This window comes from Hyposmocoma kahamanoa, unplaced genomic scaffold (genome assembly GCF_003589595.1).
Source record: "Hyposmocoma kahamanoa isolate Upper Pololo Valley unplaced genomic scaffold, ASM358959v1 67, whole genome shotgun sequence".
Lineage (NCBI taxonomy): Eukaryota > Metazoa > Arthropoda > Insecta > Lepidoptera > Cosmopterigidae > Hyposmocoma > Hyposmocoma kahamanoa.
This window is the reverse complement of record NW_020653855.1, coordinates 7,543,623-7,571,220: the sequence shown is the minus strand read 5'-3', so window position 1 is coordinate 7,571,220 and position 27,598 is coordinate 7,543,623. Positions and strand designations below refer to the sequence as shown.

The window sequence follows — 27,598 nt, the reverse complement described above, 5'->3', positions numbered from 1 at the left end:
TAGAATTATCGTGTATCCCGCAACCTAATGGTAAATATGGCTACTGACACGCACGTTTTTTTTTCGCCACATTACAACAATTTCCCTAAAAGTATTTTTAAGATTACGTCACTTTTAATATCGCGGGTGTCATGGACATACATTATAGACAACCACAAATTAAGAAAATAAATGTAGGCCATACAAATATTTCTCCCGGCCCTGGAATCGAATCTGGGACCTCTGCGTGACAGACTAGCATGGTACCAGTTCGGCCACTGAGGCACTTTATTTTTTATATTAATTTATATTTTTTTGTGGAATAACTCAACTAGTTTTATTATGTTTATTAATACAAAGATCGAACATAGAAAAACCTTGTTCGACCATACTGCACCGTATTATTGCTCTAACCAACTGGGCTATGGGTCAAGTTATCGAGTCGTCGAAATTCTCCTATGAGTTTTTCTTAGTCTTTAGATTTTTAGATTTCAGATATTTAGATTTACAACGAATTTTTAAAAATAAATAAATGTTAGGTAACAGGTGAAAATGCTAAAAAAATTTCCACAAGTAGCACAAAAAATTAAGTTTTTAGTCAGCAAAAACTAAAACATTATTAATTGAAATGTAAACAATATAATATTATTTTACACATTGAGAACAAGTAGGTACAATTGCCAACACAGGGGAAAAAAGGAAAAGAAAATAAAGAAAAATATTGATCCCTATATAGCCCAACCAACAACACGCACATCTTAAAGACAGGAAACAAAATAATGAGAGATAGAATTATGTAAAGTATTGCTTAGTAAGCGTTCGTCGAATCAAGCCTACACTAGTACTGAACAGATCTATGTGAATAGACGATTGATTGTACTCCTTAATTGCTCTGATAAAAAATGAATTCTGATAATGTAATGAAAAGGGCAATCGTGAACTTCCGTAAACACGAATACCTCCGAGAACTTCGACTTTGAAAAATATAACATTTAGACGTTTAAAGTACTTACTTTAGCATTCCTAGAATACTCCAGGTACCAAAACTTGACATGTCTGAATCCAACAGTGACGAAGTAATTACCGCTCTCGGAGAAACTCACTGCCTTCACCCGAGATGAAACCTGAAAAACAAAGACAATATTTCAGAGACAGTACCTATTCTAAATGGCTTGAATAACTTACCCCCTGTTCATAAGGCATGTACTGCACGTTTTTTTGCAGTATAAAGATTAAGGGTCGTATTCTAGAACTCTACTCAATGCTCAAGTCAGGATTTGAGTATGGTTTAAAGCACTCGAAATCATACTCAAGTCCCTGCCATTAGGGTCGTATTTGCAGTGCTTGAAATCATACTCAGATCCTGACTTGAGCATTGAGAAGAGTTCTGGAATACGACCCATAGAGCCGTTCACACGGTGTTTGTCCTGCAAAAAAACGCACAGAGCTCTATACGTTTATCGAATACGCAACGGACTTGTCAGGCAAATCGAATGAACTTTAACGTATTCGGTGTGCAGTGGTGCATAGTATTGATGCATCTCTTTCACACGGCACGAAGTCATACGTTTTTTATCGAATAGTCACCGAACACCGAGCGCACAATTGTTATTGATAGCTGTAATGGAACAAAGGCCCGTTTTTTTCATCATTTCTCATATTTTCGTACCATTTTTCAAATGTATGTACGCACTGCTTCTTGATTCATTGGTTGAACCCAATACCTTCTGTTCTTCGGGCGGCAAACCCGTTGGCGTCTGCTATGCCAATATAAAAGTGCAACAAACGTCGATCCATTACAGACGTGTTCTCAGGGCGATTGCTGTGTGTACTGCGGCTATCCGTCTTTTAAACGCATGAAAATATACCGTGTGAACACTTCGCTGTGTATCCGCTTATGATCGAATAAGTTAAAAAACGTGTAGGACAATGCTGTGTAAACGAAGGCTTTAGGGTCTAAATACAAAACTGCTCATTCCTGCTATGGTAATATTCTGTGATGTGTGAATCTGCAGTGCGATGCCTAGCAAAAAACGTGCAGGACTATGCCATATGAACTAAGGTTTACAGTACAATTCAAATATAGGTTTTCTTTATGCACAGAACATAAATGGTTAGTTAGTACAAAAACAATTATTTCAAATTACCAATGTCACAATCACAAATATAACAATAAAGCATAATCTGATCGTCACTAATATACATATTAATTTAATATAAAACAAATAATTATACCAGAAATATTTAGCAAGTGAGCCATACTGTACCTTATTGCTAGCGAGTTTGAGGTTGGCACGCCAGTCCCACACATTGACAATCATGTCATGCTGCGAACCGACCGAGACTAGATACTTGGATGTTGTTGAGAACGCCTGCGAAAGCACAAGATGTACAATTTAAAAGAATATGTCGTTTAAATACAATATTTGGTACAAAACAAGACACGGGGGGCAAGACGTAGGCTTGGATTTCACCCCTATGCTTCCACATTTATATAGCGAACGGCCATGGAGTGGAATGCCCTGCCTGCAGACTTGTTCCCTGAATGTTTTTACTTGGACCTTTTCAATGCGAGAGTGATTAGATTCTTTAGGTGTGCATGCTCCATCGTCGACCTCATCGCCACTTTCCATCAGGTGATATGGAGGTCAATAGCGCACTTAGATTTTTATATAAAAAAGTCGCGTCAAAAAAGCTTTTCACGCATGAAATTAATTAAAATAACACGAATTACATAAAATAAATTATGTATAATTTATAACTCCCTTATTTAACATTGAAAGTTATCAATTAAGAGGGAGCATGCCAAAAAAGTTTTGACGTTGGCTCCGCCCACATTTGTGAAACAAATATATGCCTGAAGTTCGCGTGATATGCGACAGGAGATGTTGAATTTTTCGCATTAAAAATACCAAATTCGTTTTAGCGGAATAACTCTAAAACTAAAGGGATTTAAAAAAATCCGTAGTGACAGTTCTCGATCATGCATAAATATTAATTATCTAATTTTTGTCCTAATAACCTGTAGCATTTCGAGAATGAATCGAAAAAAATGTGAAAATTAGAGGTCATTTCGTGATTTTTATCTATCGAGGAAACTTTATTGTTTTATGTTTCTGATTAATGTCTATGCTTGAATATATCGTGTAGTTACTCATACAATATTTTATTTTTAACTTTAAAGTGGATATACCTCTCTAAAATCTGCTCCCTTTTAATTTTATTTCGCAGATGTGGATTTGTCACACCAAAGGTGCGATTTTTTTTTAAATACTTGTGGTGTTAAGTTTTAACAAAGTTTAATATCACAACATTGAAACCAATGCCGTCATAAAATGAAAATCTCGACTGTTTTAATCAAAACTTATTTTGAGGAAGTTAAACAGACATTTCCTAAAATTAGACTATTGTTTAGAATTGATGTCTATACATATTTGGTATACTATAAATGTATAAGAGCTCGTCAAGTATGACACTTATATCCAAATATTGCTCTGTATTACAACTATGGTATAATAAAGCAAGTAGTGGAACTCCATGAGTATTGCATTTGACAAAGGTTATTTCAATATAGCACGAAAACAATGTGATTAGAAGGTACCTTTTTTTTCCAAAATTTGCAATTTGTTAATGCAACTAAAATAATAATGTAACAAACCCATCGAGTATGGAATGTGATTCCGTTTGTTTTGTAATTAGATGTTTTGCTGTTTTTCCTACACCACCGAATAGAACAGCACGGCATTGTTAGAGATATTATCTTTATTACAATAAATACAGAATATTTTTTAGAATATACGGAGACGTACAGTAGTTGGCCTGTCTATATTTCAGTGCAAACGGGAGTTGATATTTATAATAGCTAATGTGTTACCAGGAATATATGGCCCTTATTTCGTCTCTATTTCGGGTTATATACTCGATGTAACAATCCTACACTCCGAGTTAAGGGGATAATATTATTTGATCCTCAAAAGTATAATTGATCTATTGTAAATGTGCACTTGTTTAAATAAACGATATTTTTTTGTTTGATATACATATAAACTATCTCCGTGGCCGAACGATTACCATGCCCGAGAGGTCCCAGGTTCAATTCCCGGGCCGGAAGAAATATTTATGTGGCCTAGATTTATTTCTCTAGGAGTTTGGGTGTAATTTGTGATTGTCTATGTGTGTGTCCATGACACCCGCGACACAGGGTTTCCCTAGTGTGGGGCAATGTTGAGTGTGTGCGTTATTTAAAAAGAATAAAGATATTAGTTGACCTACAGTTAAATTATAAATCAAGTGCATTCAAGGTAGTGTTACCTTTATTATTACCTACGTTTAAGCATATTAAATTAATATTTGGTGTTCAAAAATAATACTTGATCTTCTTTTTTTTATCGTTGGTATTTCCTTTTGACGACTGATGACATTTATAACCAGTATATCTTTTGATATTAATCTCTTATAAATCTTGGTTCTTTGATTGCGCCCTCCATTCAGTAGGTTAGGTTTAGGTTATTATATGAAAAGGCAGAAGTCAATTTGCTTGCATTTCCGATCATGTTTTCAGGACGAATTATATTATAATTAATATAATATCACAAATATAGTAAATATTTACATAGTTTTGATAATTATATAAGTATCCAAATTTTATTTTTAATAGTAATTTATCTTAGATTTGAGACCCAACGTAAAACTATGAAAATTCATTTATACAAATAAAAATTTGTTTGCGTAGCTTAGGACAGAGTAAAATATCCATTGATTTAATTTTGTTTTATATCTCAGAAAAAGAGGATCAATCATTAAAAAAGATGGCCGTTTAGATATTTTCGCCTGCATCTTTTGCAAATTTAAAATGACCATTAAAATGTTCTAGAATACATAACATTCAAGTATAGTGTACTCGAATATATAAATAATAAAAATTGCCACTGAAATTAGGTATAGAAAACGAACCTGAAAATTACCTGCATTCTTGTGACACTTGCACGAGTACGTGCTAGTTGTTTTCATAACAATAGTAATGAACCACAAAGCAACACACAACAGTGAACAAAAATATGAAAATATAAACATACTTACCACACAACTAACTCCGTGCGTGTGGCCAGGAAATTCTCCTATTTGCACGGCCCCCGACGCCGTCGGGTCCTATTAGTAATAAAACACAATTTTAATTAATTAACTACACAAAAAAGTCGTTAAAATTTGGATTATACGTTTTGTAGTTCCGCTATACGACGCTAGGTAGCGCTAATAGTTGCGTCAATGTTTTTTTTTTATGACAAACCTTTTAAGACTTATCAAATTATTCAATAAAAGATTATTTTTCATAGTTAGCAAAAAATATCTAATGTTTATTATTTTATCCAACAGAAGTGACTTAAAATAACATCATTCAGGTTTTAAATGTATGCATTTTTCAGTATTTCTATTTGACACTAGATGGCGCTACATGTATAGTTCAAACTTTGAGATGACACATTTTTGTGTAAAATGGACTGTGAAACAGACCATTATTTTTTATGATTTGCTTGCAGCAAAGACTAAATATTTAATAATCGGTTACTTTTGCTTTAGACGTGTCGAATAAATATTTCAAATCATAAATTTCTCTCACCTGCAAGTCCCAAACTCTAACCGCCGGCGCATGTCCACACTCCCCCGTGGCCAAGTACCTTCCATCGGGAGAGAACGCCACACAAGTGACGCTCTTACGCGATGTATTTAGTACATGAGTTTGACGATTCTTGCGCACGTTGTAAAGGACTACAGTACACCTGAAATGGGAGATAAAAAATTTGGTATTATTTATAAACTACCTCAAACATAGTCAATGGATTTGTCATAATGTTAATGTATGGATAGTTTTCTTTTTAAAAAAAAAAAAAGTTTTCTAGAATTTATTAATATCAAGAGACGAGACGAACAAGCCTGATGGCAAGCAACATGACTATAACAGTTGCAGTGCCACTCAAAGCTTTAAATCGCTCTGTGGGGCACTACGACTGCGCCCGTCACCTTGAGACATAAATTAAGAGGGAGCAGAGGAAAAATTCCTAATCTTCGATTTGATTTTAGAGGGGTATATCCACTTTAAAGTTAAAAATAAAATATTGTATGAGTAACTACACGATATATTCAAGCATAGACACTAATCAGAAACATAAAACAATAAAGTTTCCTCGATAGATAAAAATCACGAAATGACCTCTAATTTCCACATTTTTTCGATTCATGCTCGAAATGCTACAGGTTATTAGGACAAAAATTAGATAATTAATTATGTATATTTATGCATGATCGAGAACTGTTACTACGGATTTTTTTGAATCCCTTTAGTTTTAGAGTTATTCCGCTAAAACGAATTTGGTACTTTTAATGCGCAAAACTCAACATCTCCTGTCGCATGACACGCGAACTTCGGGCATATATTTGTCTCACAAATGTGGGCGGAGCCAACGTCAAAACTTTTTTTGCATGCTCCCTCTTAACAAGTCACGCAGGCACGTGCCTGTAGTTACCACACACCCTTAACCCTTTAAAACTACTACTACTTCCCTGGACGAACCTCTTCACAAAGAATTATAGTAGCAGTAGAGCTCCTCGTGAAACAGTTCGCCCAAGCAGTGATGTGAGCATTACTGCGTTCCGGTTTCGAAGGGTAAAGGTGCTGGTGAAATTACAGGCATATGGGACTTTTCACTTATGTCTCAAGGTAAGCTGGTAAAGGGCGCAGTGTCAGTGCCCTTCAGATATTTGCGATTTCAAGCTCTGAGTGGCACTGCAACTGTTAAGGACAGGAGTGTAGCTTATCAACACGACTTCGTCGTCCCGTCACTTGATATTATAAAAAAAAACTTTTTTATATAAAAAAAACTATATATGCCAAGTTTTATTGAAAAATTTACTGCCACCTTACCTATTTCTGATTATGATTTGTAAGGGTACTGGTGCAAGGCACATAGACCTTGTCAATTTATGTCTCAGGGTGACGGGCATAGTGGCAGTGCCTCTAAGATCTTCGCGATTTAAATCTTCTGAGTAGCACTGCAACTGTTATGGATAGGCGTGTCGCTCGCCACCAGGTGCACGACTTGTTAGTCCCGTCGCTTGGTATTGTAAAAAAAAACTTCTAGTGCTACTAAAAGATCCCTATTATTACCCCATGAGCTCGACATAAATACGATATGTACTAGGCCAGGTACAACGCAACCTTACACATATACATCCCCACACAGGTCTCCTTTAAAGGCAAAAACAGCTGTAAAATGACGTATTCATACTCATTTTTGTACTAAACCCATAAATTATTATCATTAGGTTTCCTTCAATTTCGCTTTAAGTACGTAATGTATGTAAACAATTTTCCATGGTGTATGTATGTCTATCTGTCTTTAACACTGTACGACCGTGAGAAAGGCCGACAGTATGTTCGTGGCTTACATATAGATAGGGTGAAGGGGAGGACCTGGTTACGAGCGGAGAGAATAGCGGAAATAATCGCGAAGGTCTGAAATGCTGCACTTAATTGCCTGTACAAAAAGTACAGCTGCTATTTAATCTGAAACCAGTGCGTGTCTCTAGCACAGACATTGTAACACGGCACCGGGCAGGCCGTGGCCGATAAAATAAAAAAAATAATAAAAAAGATAGAACAGGAAGCCGCCGCATGCGTAGGAAATTTAATTTCAATATATTTTTTTATTTTCTGGAAATCATTTTTATTTATTCACTGGGCCTAGTGTGCATAATCTTACGACTGGAAGATTTAAATTAAATTTTTATGCCTATTTGAATACAGAATTTCCTTAAATTATTTCGGTTATCCCGCTAGATGGCGTCACCCATATTTTGAATTGATTTCTAAAGTGCTATAATAGCACTTTTAGTGAGGCGACAGTAAGTTGAACAGAGGACGGATTCCGTAATAGCACAGCACGCACTCTGTTATGCTCATTATTTATTAAAATGTAATGTTTCTGAGTGTTCGATCTTTGTATTAATGATTATAACAGACTAGTGGAATAATTTCACAAAAAATAATTGAATATCAATTCAGTAAAAATTTAAAATAAATTAGGCATGTTGTGCTTTTCATATGTGTTAGAGAGATTACACACAGCTACGTTTATATATTTATTAATTTCAGTTTTATATTTGCAATTAACAAAGCAAAATAATGTACATAAACCTATACAGATTTTTCGTACATAATTATTCAACATAAGCAAGCGACTGTATCGACGCAGTCGCGCGTTTGCATCGATGCAATCGCCTATAAATGGCAAGTGTGGCGATGCAATCGCTTTTGCATAGCAGCTTAAAATCGCCGTGTGCAACCACTTTCAAGGTCAATGGTGTTAATTATTGAGTTGTGGTCGTCTTAAAGTATTATATATTGCAGTTATACATATAGTGTGCGTGTACTGTGTTGTGATTTTTACGGCATGCATGATCTTTCTATTCTACAAATAAACTGCACTTTGCAGTTGTATTAAAGCGCATCAAGTATAGTATTTCTCAATATACGTATGTAAACTATACAAACGGTAAATCTAATGTTTATCTAATGTTTATTTAACGTTTCTTTAATGGTTTTCGTTTGGGTGTTCAGGATACCTTTGAGGAGCCCTTGGAATGTACTCTGGTGTTCAAAGTATGTCCAGAGTTGACTAGTTAAATATCAGGCAACTGAAGTAATGGTGTGAGACAAAAATAGAAAACAAAAAAGTTAGTATACAAAGAAACGAACAAACTATGACAGAGCGACCGCAATGTCAACTTCATACTTGAAATAGTTGACACAGTAATAGCGATTCCACAACCGGAAGCGATACGCTCCTCCTGTCAATATATCCTCAATCCTTCCCCATCCGCTAACTAGTCAATATTCACCTACGCAGCACATCGGTATTTGTTTTTATTTTTAAGTATGCAGACAATGTACCGAGAACGTCGCTGTATGTACCGACCTACAAATATCCCACTGCTGGACATATATCTATTAAATGTATCTAAAAACGTTATCGCGACGTATGTTTGCGTAGAATTATACAGAGAAGAAACAATGGATGTCTCTTTCTTCGAGTCATGACCGTTTCAAAGTTAGTCTGAAGTTCAGCGTCAAATCGTATACAATGTTGAAACTCATCACTCTATGGGTCGTATTCCAGAACTCTACTCAATGCTCAAGTCAGGACTTGAGTATTATTTCAAGCACTGGAAATACGACCCTAATGGCAAGGACTTGAGTAGCGTTCTGGAATACGACCTTTAGTATCAGTTGTGTCGGGACTCTATCAAGTTAAACCGGTTATGGGGACTGGTCCCTGATTAAATACACGGGCAAATTGTGTGCGCAACATTGTCAAAAGTTTCAACTGATTCGGCTCGCAATTTGTTTATATAGTAACACTGTTAAAAGTTTGGCTGATAACTAAATTATCAATCACACCGAGATGTCTTTCACTGTGCGTGGTAGGCCTGCTGGTAAAGTCAAGTATTCAGCATAACGCATTGTCTGGCCGCAACGACGCGACAGACCGACAAACAATGGAACGTTATATCATTTTTATGCCGTATCCATGAACACTTGACCTTAATGTAATACTGGAAGAACAAATATATATCCCGATACCGAGCAGGGATTACCGAAAGGGTTTAGGCGTAAGATCATCTTGCTGGTAAAGGACATACACTATAAACAATCTGACCCGGTTAAGACTCGATAATACCCGAATTAAAATTTTCCCGTTTTGGGCAAAATTAGCTTAAATAAAGGCAGGGCTCCGTAACTCGCTCAAGGTTATGCGATAAGTGCCTACCGCTGAGTGTACCGACGTCGGCACAAGCGCAAGTATTTCATTTATGAGCATTCGGCTCCGCAGGATTGCACACGGCGGGTGTCATTATTTTAACATGTCTGAGCGCGTGCTTAGGTTACTATTTCCTCGTAATGAATGCCTGGTGTCTTTAGATTTAGTAGGCTATTTTCGTAGGTATTTTTGATTTTGTATGAGAGTGATGTATCTGTTACGTAGTAACTATTAAGTAAACTGTGATTAAGGTTAAATTAGCCTTCAAATTAAAAAAAGGCTCTTTGACATCAATCTATCCATTTTAGAGCTACGACGCCATAGAAAGACAGAAAACAGAAACACAGACAAAAGCTTCAAATGTGTAAGTCCTCTCTATTTGCGTTGGGGGTTAAAAATTAATATATTTACATTTCGCCACAACCTCAAGGGACGAAAAGTGACTATGTGCTGAGCAAACATATCCTATCCAGAGGACACGACCATCGAAACTAAAAAAATACCAGTTTTATAAAAATAAAATTTTACAGTAGCAGTACAACTCCACGTGGAAGAGTTCGTCCAGGGAAATACTGCCACCTTAGCTATTTCTGCCGCCAAGCAGTAATGTCAGTATTATTGCGTTCCGGTTTTGGAAGGGTAAGAGTGCTGTTGAAATCACAGGCCCATGGCTCTTGTCAACTTAAGTCTCAGGGTGGGACTGCATTGCTATGGACAGGCGTATCGTTGAACACTTTAAAAAAATCTGTCTAGGGTACTAGGCTCCGAATTGTAATTACCGATAACCACAATAGATCAATCAAGTGATATAGGAATCTACAAGACCCTGAATAAGCCAGCCTAATAATAATAAACTGTACAGTCGGCCGTGACCTCCCTGAGATCCCATTACCCGTGAAGAGCTCGAAACGTTGGTTTGTTTAAAAAACAAACTTGGACTTGGAGTGAAAACCTCAGCGACGCGCTTTTACATCATCAACCCTTTTATACGTCCCACTGTTGGGCACGGGTGTCCTTTCAGACATGGGTTTAGGTCATGCGAACTTCACACGTTTTCCGAGGGTTGTGAACTTTCTTCAACGTACAGGTTTCATCACGTTTTCCTTCATCGAAAAACTCATGGTAAATTTCAAATAAAATTTCGCACATAAATTCCGAGAAACTCAAAGGTACGATACGGCCGAATCCGAACCTACGACCTCTGCTTGAGAGACAGTAGGTCAAACCATGTTACCATAACCATAAACCATATATATTAGAGGTAATAATTTAACTAAATCAAACGCTAATTACAAACAAAACGTATTTATTATATATTTCATCACACTTGCTCGTAAATAAGTATGATTCCATTGTGGCTAACTTGACTATAATGCCAGAATATAAAACCCTCGGGCCTTTTTTTCCCATTACAGCCATAGTCGGTAAGGAGTTGTTTTTAAGTCCAAGCAAGGAGGTGACTTAAGCAAAAAATTAAAACATTCGCTCAAAATGTTATCTAAACAGAAATTTTATTGCAATTTAGCCACATACTATATACTTAAATACTTATTATTAAGAATTTATTTTATTTGATTTTAAGTATTTCCTGCACAAAAATTATATTATTTTTTTACAGTCCATCATTGCTGTATGCGTCTTTGCTTTTTACAACATTTTAGTTCGAGTTGTATTATCTATGGAAGAATAGCTAACTGGCCAACTGTTGATAAATAAAAATCCGCTATTTGCAAAATCCATAACTGTTGTGTTGTGAACCATACTTACACATACAAGAAATAAACATTGTATTTATTTCCTCGAGAATACGAAAATGAAAAACATTGTATGTATGACGGACAGGAAAAAAATACAAAACTCAAGTTATTGAAGCCCTTGTTAATAATTTCTTATTTACCATCCTTACACAATGTACTATTATCTCAAATTGAAAAAGTGCTTACGACTTCACGTATTAATTGCAAACATGCAGTCAATCTGTTAGCTACCTAATATTAACACAGACCAATAATATTAGACATAACTGATAATGACTTTACCATCTCAAAAACAAACGAATGTACGCATTGACTTACAAATAATGTACGTGATTAAAATTCGAAAAAATCGATCGAAGGAACTTTTTCAGAGTGTTCGTATAAATAATCTTTGTGTTAATAATTATAACAAACTAGTATAGTGGACTTATTTAATTAAAAAAAAAATTGAATAGCAATACAATAAACAGTTAAGCGACATCTCTAGCCGGCGCTGGTAGCTGTAAAGTTACATAAGTGGGTGGCGAAATACTTTCATAGATTTCAAAGATGGCGCTACGTCTGAAAAGTCGTTGAAAAACCAAATACAAAGACACGACAACAAGCACATAGAAAAATTCGTGAGGTCCGCTGTTTCGTTCCGTGTCTTAGTTGGTATAGCGTCCGGCACCGGTATACTAGAAGACGTTGGTTCGAATCCGGCCGGATCGAAAGATTTTTTTCTGAGTGTTCGATCTTTGTTTTAATAATTATAATAACAAACTAGTGAAGTAATTTCACTTAAAAAATAAATGAATATCAATTCAATAAAAATTTAAATCCGAAAAAATAGTTTAATTACCAATTATAGTATTGGACCGATCCCATATGAGAAGTGTCTCGTAAAATACGAAACCATGAAACGTCAGAAGTATCTCGATCTGGCACAAGATCACAGACGTGGGGGATGCAGCCTCCAATGAAATAATTCCCATTGTTTTGCTCACAACTTTCAATTTCCTTAGTGCATAACAATGACGCCATTAACGCCATCTTCGAAATTCCGTCTTTAATGAAAAGTACCAATGTGCAAGAAAGCACCTAATGGTGATTCATATTCAAAACATTATTGATCTAAGGGTGTGCCCACACCCTCACCACTCCTATTTAGGGTGCGCCCACAGTGTTTTAAAATTTACTTCCGTCCAAGAGTCGTCTTTGTTATTGCTATTGATTTTTGTGAAGTATTTGACTTTGCCCCTCTTTTTACGAGACCCGTGTGCAGCAGTCGGGCGTACCTTCCCTATTCTCCGACTAACTGTCGCATATAACATTTTTGTGATTACTATTTTTTTATAACACTTGATATTACTCATCGAGTTCTTAGGTTTTCGCGATTGGTTACACATAGGAAATGAAACTATTAACCGTGCCTATTAACTATTAACGATTTGAAACTGTCAACCGTGACCATGGGACCTGTAAAGGGCCCGAAACGTCGGTTTGTTTGAAAAAACAAATATACGCGATTTAAATCCGAAAAAATAGTTTCATTTCCTACTTGATATTACATTAACACAATATTTCCTTGACTAAATTTAGCTGCATAAACGAAGTAGAAGAACTCCTATCTCTATCAACGAATAAGTTATAAGCCTGAATGTTAGCGACACACCTATCTATAACAATTCTAAAGCCACGCGGAGTTTTAAACTTAAAGATCAGTTGAGGGGTACTGCCACGACGCCCGTCACCCACCCGTCACGTCACAAAGTTGACAAGTTTTTTTTTTATAATATCAAGTGACGGGAGGAACAAGTATTATCCTTCATAACCGGAACGCAGTAATGCTCACATTACTGCTTGGCGGCACAAATAGGTGTGGTGGCAGTACTTCCCTGGACGAATTCTTTCACAGGGAGATCTACAGTTACTAATACTTAGCAAAAATGCCGCCTGCTGTACTTTATTTCTAAAATACTTACTAATTACGATATTAGTTCTTAGATCTCCAATGTAATTTGTACCATGCAATACTTTCCAATCATTCTATCATTACCATCAGTAAATAAAATAGAAATAATTCAATTGAACGGTAAAGAAAGAGACATATAAAAAATATTCCAGGTCGTTAACCTCTTGCACAACTGTACTCCATTTCCGCTTCCGCAATTTGCCTAAGCTATGACTCACGGGTTTGTCTGCGGTTTAATGACAACGACAATGCCAAAGCGAAAGGTGTATTCACTAGTCAGCTCATCTAGTTTTCTACAGATGTAAAGTAGTTGAATCAGTGGTGAAGCAAGCAGAGAAAGACGTCCAAAAGCTGAAAATTATATTATTTAGCAGCAGTAGAGCTCGCTACCGCCAAGCAGTAATGTTAGCATTACTGCGTACCCGGTTTCTAAGGGTAAGACGGACGCAGTGCTGCCACTGCCCCAGAGATCTTTGCGATTTAGAGCGCTGAGTGGCACTGCAACTGTTATGGACAGGCGTGTAGCTTACCATCAGGCGCACGACTCGTTCGTCCTGTCACTTGATATAATAAAAGAAACACATTGTAATAAAATTCAAATTGAGTTAGCAAACCTATTCTTTAGCAATGTCTCTAAAACTACCTGGACTCAGTCTAGGATTCCCTATGCTTTGAGTACCAGAGCAACGAAATTCAATCGAGCAATCTAACCCGAGATATCTTTGTCCAGGCCATCAAATTAATGGATCGCCAAAATTACCTCTTTAGTGGCTAAATTGTATTTAAGCAAGTATATACAATGTTTATATTACACATCGTGTCCATACGGCGAGGGTTTGGACCGCCATGCTGGCCTAAAGCGGGTTGGACACTTCACATGTTTCCTAGGGTGACAAACCTTCTTCAACGTGTAGGTTTATACTCAATACTTATGTTCCTTTACTGTTCATGTGGTCAGACTTTGGAACGCGCTTCCCATTACTGTACACGACAGTAAATCCTTAGCTATTTTTAAAATGAGACTCAAGTAGCACTATTCATCTTCTGTTCCATCCATTTTATAGATATTATAATATGAAATATGTATTTATCTAAATATTGATATAGTCTGCAGTAATTTAATACGTTTGCTATTGTTTTTTTTTATTATTTTATTACGTAATTTAATTTTGTTTTGTTATGCACGTAAACAGGTTATTGTAATTATTGGGTGCTGTATATTTGGTCTGTAGGAAGAAATTTCTTATAGAAACAAGTACCCTTTGGTTGTGTTTTCCGTTTTACCAAATGTAAATTGTGTTTTCCTGTACAATAAATAATTAAATTAAAAAAAAAACTTAATTACAAGTTTTTAGTGAAACTTTTCAAATGGCATTAATTGCGTTTGCCACTCGGCCTAAGCAAAATAAACCGTATTAGTACGGGAAAAATTGGAATTCAAGCTGAGGTAATATCAATCGTAACGTTGTTTGGTATTAGGAAGATTTTAATATTTTGTCTTTTGACAATTTATTTTCCCTAAAACCATGCACCAGGGCACTCAGAAAATTTTGCGAAAAAAAGTTAGAAAAAAGGTGAAACACTGGCCAGTTTAATTTATATTCAAAATACAAGTTAAAATCCAGACGTGTAAGTGTGTGGATTCAAAATTTCCCCCACAACTTTTATAGGTGCTAATTTCTTATTGAAAATTGTACTTTAATACGTTAATTTGAATTCGAACTGAGGTAGTATGGGCTCTTAAGTAATAACTAGTAATAAGTTAAAGTTTTATGTAACTAACTTAGAAATTAAAGGGATGGGTATATACCGCCACATGAATTCGAGTCATCGACTACGATTACGCCTCCACAGCTCTTTACCGTCAGTACTTTTAACTTTATTTCGGTTACTTGACGTACTTAGACAGGTTTAAGGGTCGAAACACAAAACTGCGATGCGACATCGCAGAAATTTACTAGCTACATTTCTGCGATGTTAATCTTCTTTGTGTTTTTTCCAATATTTTCTTATGAATAACAGCAGTGCAACACTCTTTTTCTATTCATGTTACCTGGTTTAAAAAATACATTCAGTACGGCTGATGATTTTCGAAGGAATGGTCACCCGAACCGTGGCAGCACGATGTCTTTCCACATGAAATTGCATCGCGGCAATTCGCGTCGCAGTTTTGTGTTTCGACCCTAAGGTTTTTTTACAGCGTCCGGTATTAATGCTAGTTACAAGTGAATAAACTGTACATTGACATGGCACTGGGGTACCATGATGTTACAGAGGAAGCGGAACTAAAGGATTATCTAATCTATTGATTGTCTAATTGTATGTGGAGGGAAATTTAATTTGAAACGCAAAGGACTATTTGCATAGTTGTTCTCTATTGAATGAAAAAATAGAAAGAAGCCCATGTCAAGTCAATGACCTTAACTAAGATATTATATACAGATTTCATCCAGGGAAGCATTGTCACTGTTTTTTTATGAAACCAAGTGACTGGGCGAACAAGTCGTGCGCCTGATGGTAAGCGACGCGCCTGTCCATAACAGTTGCAGTGCCACTCCGAGCTTTAAATCGCAAAGACTTGCGGGGCACAGCCATTGCGCCCGTCACCCTGAAACAAGATGGCAGCACTTGCCTAGACGAACTGTCAGCATTACTGTGTTCCGGTTTTGAAGTAAGGGTGGTGGTAAAATTACAGGCACATGGTACTTGTCAACTTATTCCTTCCATTACGTAGTATTATAAAAAAAAACACAAACCCATTCGTAAGTACGTCAGTCGGTTTGTCAGCCGGTCATAAACAGCACTCACACTTAGTCAAGGATCTGAACTATGAATTCACAAATTCAGAAGTAATTTCACAGGTTTAGTGCAAGAATGCAGCCATGTCTAACAACCCTGATTCAATCTTAGCCCAAGCTTGACCTACTAACCTTTCCAATCCCGCTTTTAACTAATCTAGCTCTACACATAGTCACACTATACAGGCTGTCGGACCTATGTTACTAGAGATAATTGCAGTGGTAACTTAGGTGAAACGCAAGAACCTTTCGTGGTGAAATTCAGGTTACATTAACACTCAAATTTCAAATTCAGTTCATATAAATGGAAGTAAATTAATTTGTTACCCCGCGAACCCAATGAAGATCAAATCGTGTGAAATAGATGCGGTTGTGTTGAATTTTTTTTTCATGCAGCTAATATTCCATCCCTACGCATAAAATTAATAAAATAAATAATATAAACGCAACTACAGTTAAACACCACCAAAAATACTGCCCTCGTAACGAAAAAAGACACAACTACGCGTACTTTATACAGCAGTTGTGCTTTTTTCCGTTCCGAGGGCAGAATATGTCCGACACGGGTTTCGCCTCTATCTCTGGTTTGAGCCATCCAGTTGTTGATTGTTCGACACCCGGCGAAAGAATATTATATTATTTATTTTATGATTTTTTTACGGAGGGGGATGGGAAAATTAACTGCATGAAAAAAATATTCAACACAAGCGCAGCTATTTTGCACAATTTTATTTCTATCGGACTTTCGCAAAGTTTTTGCAAATTCAGTTTTATGCCTATCTATGAGGTATGTGCATTATTTCGGTTATACCGCTAGAGGGCGTTGCCGATATTTTGAATTGATTCTTAAATTACGTTGTTATAGTAGCACTTTCAAATTACAGTAGATATAGCATATATTATGCGCATTATTTATTCGCTAAATAATTACTTATTTTAGTTATTTATTCGTATTATTTATTAACTGTACTACAATGAGGCATGTTGTGCTTTCCACTTATTTCAAGTTTTCTGTTGTAGTCGTAAAGTATTATATATTGTAGTTAAATAATTTGTGTGTAAATTGGTGTGTAAAAAACCTACTGTGTTCGGAATTTTTACGGGATGAATGATTTCTATTCCATTTTATAATTTTCCCTATGGTTTACTAATAGCAACGCATATTTTTGTTATGTTATATGTGTAATTATGTATATGTTGTAATTATAATTATGACTCATTACGACTGATTGCATGAGTGTGTCTACATGAGTGTGTGTAAAATTATTAAAAATTTCATGTCGCAAGGCGGTTTACAGTGATTGAAAATGTATTCAATAACCAACACATATTATAGAAATAAAATTTTACTTCCCAAACAATAAAAACTTTATGATCATTACCAGTAACAAAATTGTGTAATCATTACCGTTAACATGTTCATATTATTCATTCATTCATTTCTTTTTTCTTTATAAAAAATAAGTGCGCATTTGACCTCCATCTCACCTGATGGAAAGTGACGATGAGGTCAAGTGTGTAGCATGCACACCTAAATAATGCCTATATTCTGACGCTCCGAAAGACCTAAAGAAACTAGAGATTATACGAGGAAAAATGTAATGGCAAGTTGTCACTTTAGCAACAGTAGAGCTCCATGTGAAACAGTTTGTCCAGGGAAGTACTGCCGCCATACCTATTTCCGCCACCAAGCAGTAATGTTAGCATTACTGCTACGTCTCAGGGTGACGGGCGCAGTGGCAGTACCCCTCAGATCTTTGTGATTTAAAGCTCTGAATGGCACTGCAACTGTTATGGATAGGCGTGTAGCTTACTATCAGGTACACGACTAGTTCTTCCCGTCACTTGATAGTATAAAAATTTACAAAAAGTCATTCCCGAGTGTGGATTTAATGGAAAGGAAACTTACCCGGCTGGATACGCAACGAGCTCAGTATGAGGGTCGCAGTCTAACGCTGCGTTACTGCCCACAGTTAACCCGAAGACGCTCTCCAACTTAATCTGAAAAGATTGAAAACAATATGTTAGGAAGTGCATACCATCAGTTTTATCGCCCGCAAGCATTGACTTACAAATAAATGTCCCAAGACCACGAAAAAATGTCCCAAGTCAACCTATTTAAACGTAGAGACATGTAAAGGAATATGAAAAAGCTAAAACGTTGAATTTAAATTGTAATGTCATCGCAGTACTGTCTACTTTTACTTGCTTCGCTGTCAGTCGAACAAACGAAGACTAAAGCGTGAATGACGCTCTGTATACGATTTTAACGCCCTATAAGTTCGGACACTTTTTAGCGCGGACCCGACGTCCATATAATTGTAAGTCAATGCCCGCAAGGCATTTTAGAATCTGGATTACACTTTGACTGTACTCCAAAGAGTCAAAGTCACCACCTGTAAGCTAATAACTCGTCGAGACTAATTGAGTGAGCCCTAACACGATAGTTCTAATGTAAGTAGGTGAAGAGTTAGGTAGTCTGCAGACTATCCTAATTGTAGCGTTAGATTTGGGTTACCACATTATTATAATGTCATCGGATTTTCACACTATAACAAACTTTAAAACGAACGAACAAGTGGAAATAAAATAAACATTCATTTTATAACAGAAATTCTTACACTAACAACAAAATGACCTGCTTAAAATGGCTTATGTTCATAGCTAAAAACCATCCTGATTAAATTAGCCTTCAAATAAAAAAAACCGCATTAAGATCAGTGCATCCGTTTGGGAGTTACGATATAAAGACAAAGCTTCAAACATATAACTCCTCTCATTTTGCGTTTAGGGTCAAAAAAGACTTCATCATTAACCTATTTCTACATCGCACTGCTGGGCACGGGCAAAATACATAGGAGCGTTCCGTTCAGCTTATTCCGATTACTACTACCAAAAATATTTCCAAAGAAATGTCAGTTTCTAAAAAGCAACCCCTAGAGTTTCTAACTCTTTCTTCTCAAGGGAATCTGCATTACGAATGAGTAGTAAACTTCAATCAATTTTTTTTTAAATCTTTTATTTAACCAGAGCTTTTATCGCTTAGCGATAATTACACCTCCATCGTTACTTATTCTTAGTTCTACTTACCTATCTATTTTTAATTCAATCAATTTGATGATCGCAACTTGTAACTTGCCACACGCAAAATAGGCGCTTTGTCGTCGAGTTGCGGACACCAGCCCGTTGCACCAAGTACCAAGTGTAACTTGCTTACTTGTAAAATAAAGATATCTCGAATTTGAATTGTATTTTGAAATTGGGCAAGGTAGAGGCTTATAAAGACTAAGGACGGTCCATAACGCACTTAAAAATATCACACCTGTCTCCCAATGAGGTAGACTTGCCACATTTCCGACATACCAGTCCAGTTTCGCATACTTTGTATCACGCACACTTGTTTAAATTAAATCCAAAACAAAAAGTTACCAAATTACAATCATGTAGTTACACAATTACACTTCTCGATTTAATAAAGCAATTTATATAACAGTCAATTTTGATTGTTGTTTAAATGTAAACACGACTTTCGTTTACATTTAATCGACTTTTAACTTTCACTGTATCGATAATCATATATAGTGAACAATAGATCGACATGATATTATACTCGTGTTGAATAATACTAGGGGACCTTTTTTACGTTTAATAATTACAACAGGTGGACGGCAATAATAATTACCCTCTGGTAATTATCATTACCGTCCTGAATATCATTATATTCCGATCTCTATCGGAATAGACACAGTGTATTTAATATAAAGTTACCATTTCGAAATTTGAACAGTCCGGACAAAATTGCAGTGAAAGAAAGAAAATAATTCTTCGGGGATGTTCGTGGAGGCGCACGAGGATGTTTTCCATGCTATAATGACTAGACGCTGCGCCTCCATGCTAACCCGCGTCCCCGATAGCACCACCGGACTCCTGAGTGTGTTCATTGACCGGTGGAAATCCCCGTTGTTACTGGGATTCCGTGTAACAAGTTTTGTGTCAGCACAGTGCACTTGCGTAGATAAAAAATCGAGTTATACTGCTTTTCCACCGGCGAGGCGAGACAGGCGAGGCAGTGGTTGGTGAAACTATAGGCGTAATACCAGTGCAATTGTTTACCTGTCGTGTACCACCAGGCAAACGACTTGTTCGTCCCTAGACTAAAAACGTAGGTATATTCTTCTTAGTGTGGGGCATCTCTACGAAGGTTGGCGACCATAATGGCTAATCTCATTTGAAGCTGCCGCACGAAAGAGGGAACGTGTGCTAAGGTGGAACCAGTCTCTTAGATTCTTCACCCACGAGGTTTTCCTTCTGCCACGACTACGCTTTCCTTGTATTTTTCCCTGCATTATTAGTTGAAGAAACCGGTATCTATTGCCCCTCATTACGTGGCCAAAATATTACAGCTTCCTTTACAGTTCTGAGTATTTCCAATTCATATCATAAATGTACATCAGATTAATTATTGTAATAAATAGAAAACATTCTCGTTTTAGTCGTCCGTTTTAAAGAGGCGGACATCCGATAAAAATTCCATGCGTTCCTACAAGGTCACAACAGACACCTGATCCAAGATGGCGGTCGTCCTTCGCAAGGATGCGCGCGCGCCGTACCAAGGTTGCCTCACAACCGGTTATATTGTAACATTATACGTTTTCCGCTATAGTTTTGATTATGTGTTTAGTGTGACGCCTTGCCAAGACTGTTGTAACATATGAGATGAAGTGTATTGTAATGTGAGATGGATATTATTTTTATGGATGGATATTACAATAAAACTGTCACTGGTGGTGTTGTTGTTTGCCTATACAAGATTCAGATCTCTTCGATATTTTAACCGAATCGTTCGATTGCATATCGTCCTCGAATCGAAGGGCGCTTCCGAGCTATTCAGAACGTTCCGAGTTAAACGGTCGATTCGAATTCGTATACGACATCTTTACCCAACAGCGTTTACGGAGTTAGTCAGTGAAATGGATTACAAGAAAAATTAAAATCCTTCTATATACATTTTTAAGACTTTAAAGGACTAAAATGTAGGAATGCATATGCAGACTTTATTTAAAATAATAAGAGATGTCCATATTACATTGTTGCTTTGTAAACAATAGGACGTTAGGTAACTTTCATTCGATAACTGTGTTGCGAATAACGTTTGTAGCCTTTGCCGGTCGAGAAGTTCGAGTAATCGTACGGGTGTGACGTCATTTCGGTTCGGTTTCGAATACGGCAGTTTAACGTTCGTTTAGGGCGTGTTGTGAATAAAAATGAAAAGAAATCGGTTGACAACTGAGTTATCGTAAAGTTCTGAATCGAACCCCTGCCTAAATGTCTTAACACACTACACTACTGTTTTAAGGCAATTTATTTTAGGTTCAGCACTTCAAATCTAAACACATAAACAATTTAGAAGTAATGTTGGCTCCAATGCTATTTTGAAAGAGTTCGACCAGGGAAGTACTGCCACCTTACCTATTTCTGTTGCCAAGCAGTAATATCAGCATTACTGTGTTCCGGTTTTGAAAGGTAAGGTGCTGGCGAAGTTACAGGCAGGATTTGTCAACATACGTCTCAGGGTGACGGGCGCAGTGGCAGTGCCCCTCAGATCTTTACGATTTAAAGCTCCGAGTGGCATTGCAACTGTTATGGATAAAAAAAACTTATTATTATTATAAAAAGCCCGATATTTGCCAGCCAAAAACCAAGAAACCGTTGTGTCAGCGCACGTGCGAAGATGAAAAATCGAGGTATACTGAGATATTACTGCTTGGTGACAGAAATAAGTAAGGTGGCAACACTATCCTGGATAAACTCTTTCGCAAAGAGCTCTGTTACTAAATATTATTTATATAAATTAAATAAGTATTTGTTTAAAGTTATCTGCCGTCAAGCAGTAAGGAGAGCATTTTTGCGTTTCGGTTTGAAAGGGTGCTGGTGAAATTACAGGGCACATAGGATTTGTCAACTTATGTCTCAGGGTAACGGGCGCAGTGGCAGTGCCCCTAAGATCTTTGCGATTCAAAGCTCCGAGTGGCACTGCACCTGTTATGGATAGGCGTGTCTCTTACCACCAGGCGCACGACTTGTTCGTCCTCACTTGGTATTATAAAAATAAAAAAGCTTCAAATGCCATCAGTTTGTACGTGCTTGTAGGGATGCCGAAAGATCCCTGACAGATGGTTGTGACGTCACGAACACTTATTGCCATTTCTTTCTAATTTCTTATATCCTATTGCGTACACCCATTACATTTTTTAGTTTTCGACAATTACCACGAATTCGTTACATTTAACGCAGTCCTAAGGCAAACAAATTTTAAAGACTCATTCAACCCAGCCACTATCAGCTGATCGATGGTGTGTGGGCAGCCTGAGCGTGTGGCAATATTGCGACAATGCTGTCGCTCAATGAATGGATAGTTACAAAACGTCGTGAATGAAATGATGGATGGTTTATTACTTGTTTTTGTGAAGTTGGTACATAAACAAGACTATGTTTCTTGTGTGTTGAGCGTATATCGTAACTTACAACGCTAATGGACATTGGAAATAAATAAAACATACTAATAATATACTTACTTACTCCACTGGCTCAGAGAGCCAAAATGAAAGTAAGTAAGTAATAATATACTATTACCAAAGTTATATTATTCTGTGAGTTTTTAAATGACGATTTGAAAAAATGGAAATATGTAAAAATTTTAATTAATTTAATTTTTTTATTGAATTGATCATTGGTCCGCTGGTTCGTTCCGTGGCTTAGTTGGTACAGCGTCTAGCACGCTATGCTAGAAGACGTCGGTTCGAATCCGGCCGGATCGAAGGAATTTTTTCTGAGTGTTCGATCTTTGTATTTATTAATAATTAGTTTTTAATTATTTCTTTTACAGTGTATTGAGTCATAAAAATTGCAATACCCTCGTGCAGGGTCATGATCTAATACCTAACCTAACCTTAATACTTAGCAATAAATGTACATACATATATACACAAGCTCACGTCCTAGTCCCACAGGAGGGGCAGGCAGACACCACGGAACGCCACTTTAATCTACCCTGACATGTAAACAATAAATAAATAAAACTTTTTTTCGAATTCAAATTGCATATATTTGGTTTTTTTTTAATAAACAACGTTACGGGATCTTTATACAGGGCACGGTCACGGGCTGACTGCATCGACATCAGAGCCTAAGTTATGATCGTTGCAAGAAAAAAAACAACTTAGGTTAGGTTTTTGTTTTTTAGTAGCAGTAGAGCTGCTTGAGGAAGAGTTCGTCCAGGGTAGTACTACCACCTCACCTATTTCTGCCGCCAAGCAGTAATGTCACCATTACTGTGTTCCGGTTTTGAAAGGTAAGAGTGGTGGTGAAATTACAGGCACATGGGACTTATCAACTATGTCTCAGGGTGACGTGCGCAGTGGCAGTGCCCCTCAGAGCTATGCGATTGAAAGCTACCATACCATACGACCAAGGTCACGTGGTAAGCGACAGGCCTGTCCTGTGAGCTTTGAATAACTGCCACTGCAGATGAATAAAGAGGCCACTGCGCCTGTCATCCAGAGACAGCCGATAAGTCTCATGTGCGTGTAATTTCACCAGCACCTCCTTCAAAACCGGAACGCAATAATGCTGGCAGTAATGGTGGCAGTACTTCCCTGGACGTACCCTTTCTCTCACAAGGAGCTCGAAGGCTACTAGTCAATTACTGTCACAAGAATGTTAGTTTCGTACAATAATAGTGTAATAAACAACATTCAACCTGCACGCTAGAACCAATAAGGCAAAGGTATTTGCGCGGGCGTAGTATATCAATGCCCCATTATACTCCAAAACAGTCAAGTTTACGACAAAACTGTACAATATGAGTAGCGGAGTAACTTAAATATTAAACGGAAATCATAGTACATTAGCCAAAATGTAACCATTTATTCGACAGGTAAATAAATTTACACTTGAAACCATTATTTTTTAAGCTACCGCTTGTTCACCTGAGAAGAACGAGCAAGAAATTCTATGGATACCTTTTTTTGAACCGACATCAAAAAGAGGAGGTTCTCAATTAATCTATATTTTTTTGTATATACATATGTTACACGATTACGATTTGTGAACCGATTTCGATGATCTTTTTTGTTGGAAAAAGGGTAGTGGTCCCATTTAAATTTGAAGAAAATATTCCACCTCTAAGGGTGGCTAAACTAGGGGATGAATCACATTTGAGCTCGGTTTTTCCAGCACTTTGTACTGAGATTATTATTATCATACATTTTAATGTGTTTTCAAAGACACTGCGCGCTCTTTACATGCATTCACAACCCGCGTGTTGTTTGTGATCCGTCGATTGTCAGCGTTTCGACAAACACTGAGTGCTCGCCGTATTGTCTATAGATAGATGTTCGCGTTGTATTGCGTTGCAGATAATAGGGGCCGACCTTTACAGCTGCAACGCCACACAAACCTGTAAATTGGATAGATCTGGGGGGCACTCCCACTGCGCCCGTCATTCTGAGACTTAAGTTGACACGTCGTATGGGCCTGCAGTTTTACTAACGCCGCTCGATACCGGAACGCGTCACTCTATAGACTTGTACTTGACTTGTGTGTTGACATATATAATAAAATACCACTTGATATGAAACTATTACACTTAAATAAATAAAATAAAGCTGTACAAGTGGTTAAACAAAAATAATTCTTATGACCTAAACGAAATATTTGACAAAAAATGAGATGTAAGATTTTATCTTGAAGATTATCATTCTTAACCAAATTAATTTGTAACTTGACACGTTTGTGACATTTTTGTATTATTGAGCTGTGGTAGTCTAATCGACATTATATACATTTGCATGCTATTTAATATATGCGAAACATGTTTGTACTTGTACTCTCTTGTAACATATTCTGTTATACCATGTTTTAAGAGGGAGCATGCCAAAAAAGTGTTGACGTTGACTCCGCCCAAATTTGTGAAACAAATATATGCCTGAAGTTCGCGTGACATGCGACAGGAGATGTTGAATTTTGCGCATTAAAAGTATCAAATTCGTTTTAGCGGAAAACTCTAAAACTAAAGGGATTAAAAAAAATCCGTAGTGACAGTTGTCGATCATGCATAAATATAATTAATTATCTAATTTTTGTCGTAATAACCGAGGATAAATCGAAAAAATTTGAAAATTAGAGGTCATTTCCTGATTTTTATCTATCGAGGAAACTTTATTGTTTTATGTTTCTGATTAATGTCTATGCTTGAATATACCGTGTAGTTACTCATACAATATTTTATTTTTAACTTTAAAGTGGATATACCCCTATAAAATCAAATCGAACATTAGGAATTTTTCCTCTGCTCCCTCTAAAGCAAATAAACGAATTATTATTTTTATTATGACTCACATTATTGCTTGGCGGCAAGAATAGGTAAGGCGGCAGTACTTCCCTGGACGAAATCTTTCACAAGGAACTCCTTACTACTTATAATTTAGTAGCAGTAGAGCTGCTTGAGAAAGAGATCGTAACCTTACCTATTTCTGCCGGCAAGCAGTAGTGTGGGCATTACTGTGTTCCAGTTTTGAAGAGTAAGGGTGCTGGTGAAATTACAGGCACATGGGACTTGGCAGCTTTATGTCTAAGGGTGTCGGGTGCAGTTGCAGTGCCCCTCAGATCCTTGAGACTTAAAGCTCTGAGTGGCACTGCGACTGTTACGGACAGGCGTGTTGCTTACCATCAGGCGCACGACTTGTTCGTCCCGTCACTTAGTTATTATTAAAAATATATTTTTTTTTCTAAATGTTCGATCTTTGTATTAATAATTATAACTAGTGGAGTAATTTCACAAAAAATAATTGTATATCAATCCAACAAAAATTTAAAAATATAAAGTTATTTAAACACGTATCCATACAAACTCATACAAGTTATGTAACTTAAATGACCTCTTCGCATCAATCTAACATACAAGTTACATAACACATAATATACTGTAAAACTAACATTGGACAACATAATTGCGTACACGAACGATTTATATAATAGCTAGTGTTTTATTTAATTCGTTAGTAAGTATATCTTTTCAATTGAAAGGTCAAAGGTTCGAGTCCATATAGCGGTATGTACCTATGACTTTAACTTCTAATTTTTAAGTTTTTAACATAACGATGTTTCACCACCATTTTTTTATGAAATTACTCAATTGGTCTGTTATAATTATTAATACAAAGATCGAACATTAAGAAAAAATTCCTTCAATCCGGCTGGATTCGAACCAGAGTCTTCCAGCAAACCGTACCAGACGCTGTGCCAACTAATCCAAGGAACGAACTAGCGTACCTGACAAATATGTTTATGCTTGAGTACACCTAGCCCCGGCTGAGTGAAGATACAGATTCCACACAGATGTCGCTACGCTTTCATTTGTCGAATATTTTTTTTTATAATATCAAGTGACGAACAAGTCGTGCGCCTGATGGTAAGCTACACGCCTGTCCATAACAGTTGCAGTACCACTCAGAGCATTAAATCGCAAAGATCTGATGGGCACTGCCACTGCACCCGTCACCGAGACATAACTTGACAAGTCCCGTGTGCCTGTAATTCACCAGTACCCTTACCCTTCAAAACCGGAACACTGTAATGCTGATTATTAATATTATACGTTAATAATGAGTGAATAAAGTTTATAATTATTATAATTAATAAAGAAAATCAGACGTATTCATAGCATCGTAGTCCAGGACCTTGAAGGCCTTCCCGTGCTGGGCATTACTCGAGACTAATGCCGTGAGACACGTCGTTGAAAACTTTAGAGTTGAAATAGTGTCTTATATCCAGGTCTTTCTAAGCTGATTACCATGGCCTTGACCCTTGAGACTGCGGTCATGACAACAGCCGTCGAAATTAATTTTTTGAATACAAACTCAAAGTTTGTAGCTGCAATGGTTTCTGAGATCTCTAGACAATCCGAATTACGATCCAAAGATACTGAAGACCGATTACTATCATGGCGGCACGTCACATGGCTACTTGTACTCCCTGTTGGGTGGCTGACGTACTAGGAAAAACATTTGACGTACACACACACTTGCAAACACTGACAAATATGACCTTCTACATATGGAGCCAAATAAGGAGTTAAAATAATGGATATGAAAGGGGTAACTTGCGTATTTGCCTATTTGGCTTCTTTGATGTGCGAGGAGCCTACCAGCGCACGGTAACGTGAGTTTGACGGTTGCTGTATTTGTGGAATAGGCGAACAAGGCAAATTCAATTGAATGAATGAATGAATTAAGA

At 36.9% G+C, this 27,598-nt stretch overlaps 1 protein-coding gene across 1 annotated transcript in view; it reads right to left on the bottom strand.

Annotated features, from left to right (window-relative positions):
- The window catches only part of LOC113232166, a 194,754-nt gene that overhangs the window by 53,488 nt on the left and 113,668 nt on the right, over nt 1–27,598 (bottom strand). The window contains exons 3-7 of the mRNA XM_026466804.1: nt 18,213–18,304; nt 5,597–5,756; nt 5,059–5,127; nt 2,247–2,351; nt 993–1,103 (exon numbers count right to left, since the gene is read on the bottom strand). Of these exons, the coding sequence (XP_026322589.1) occupies nt 993–1,103; nt 2,247–2,351; nt 5,059–5,127; nt 5,597–5,756; nt 18,213–18,304 (537 nt within the window). The remainder of the gene's footprint in view (nt 1–992; nt 1,104–2,246; nt 2,352–5,058; nt 5,128–5,596; nt 5,757–18,212; nt 18,305–27,598) is intronic.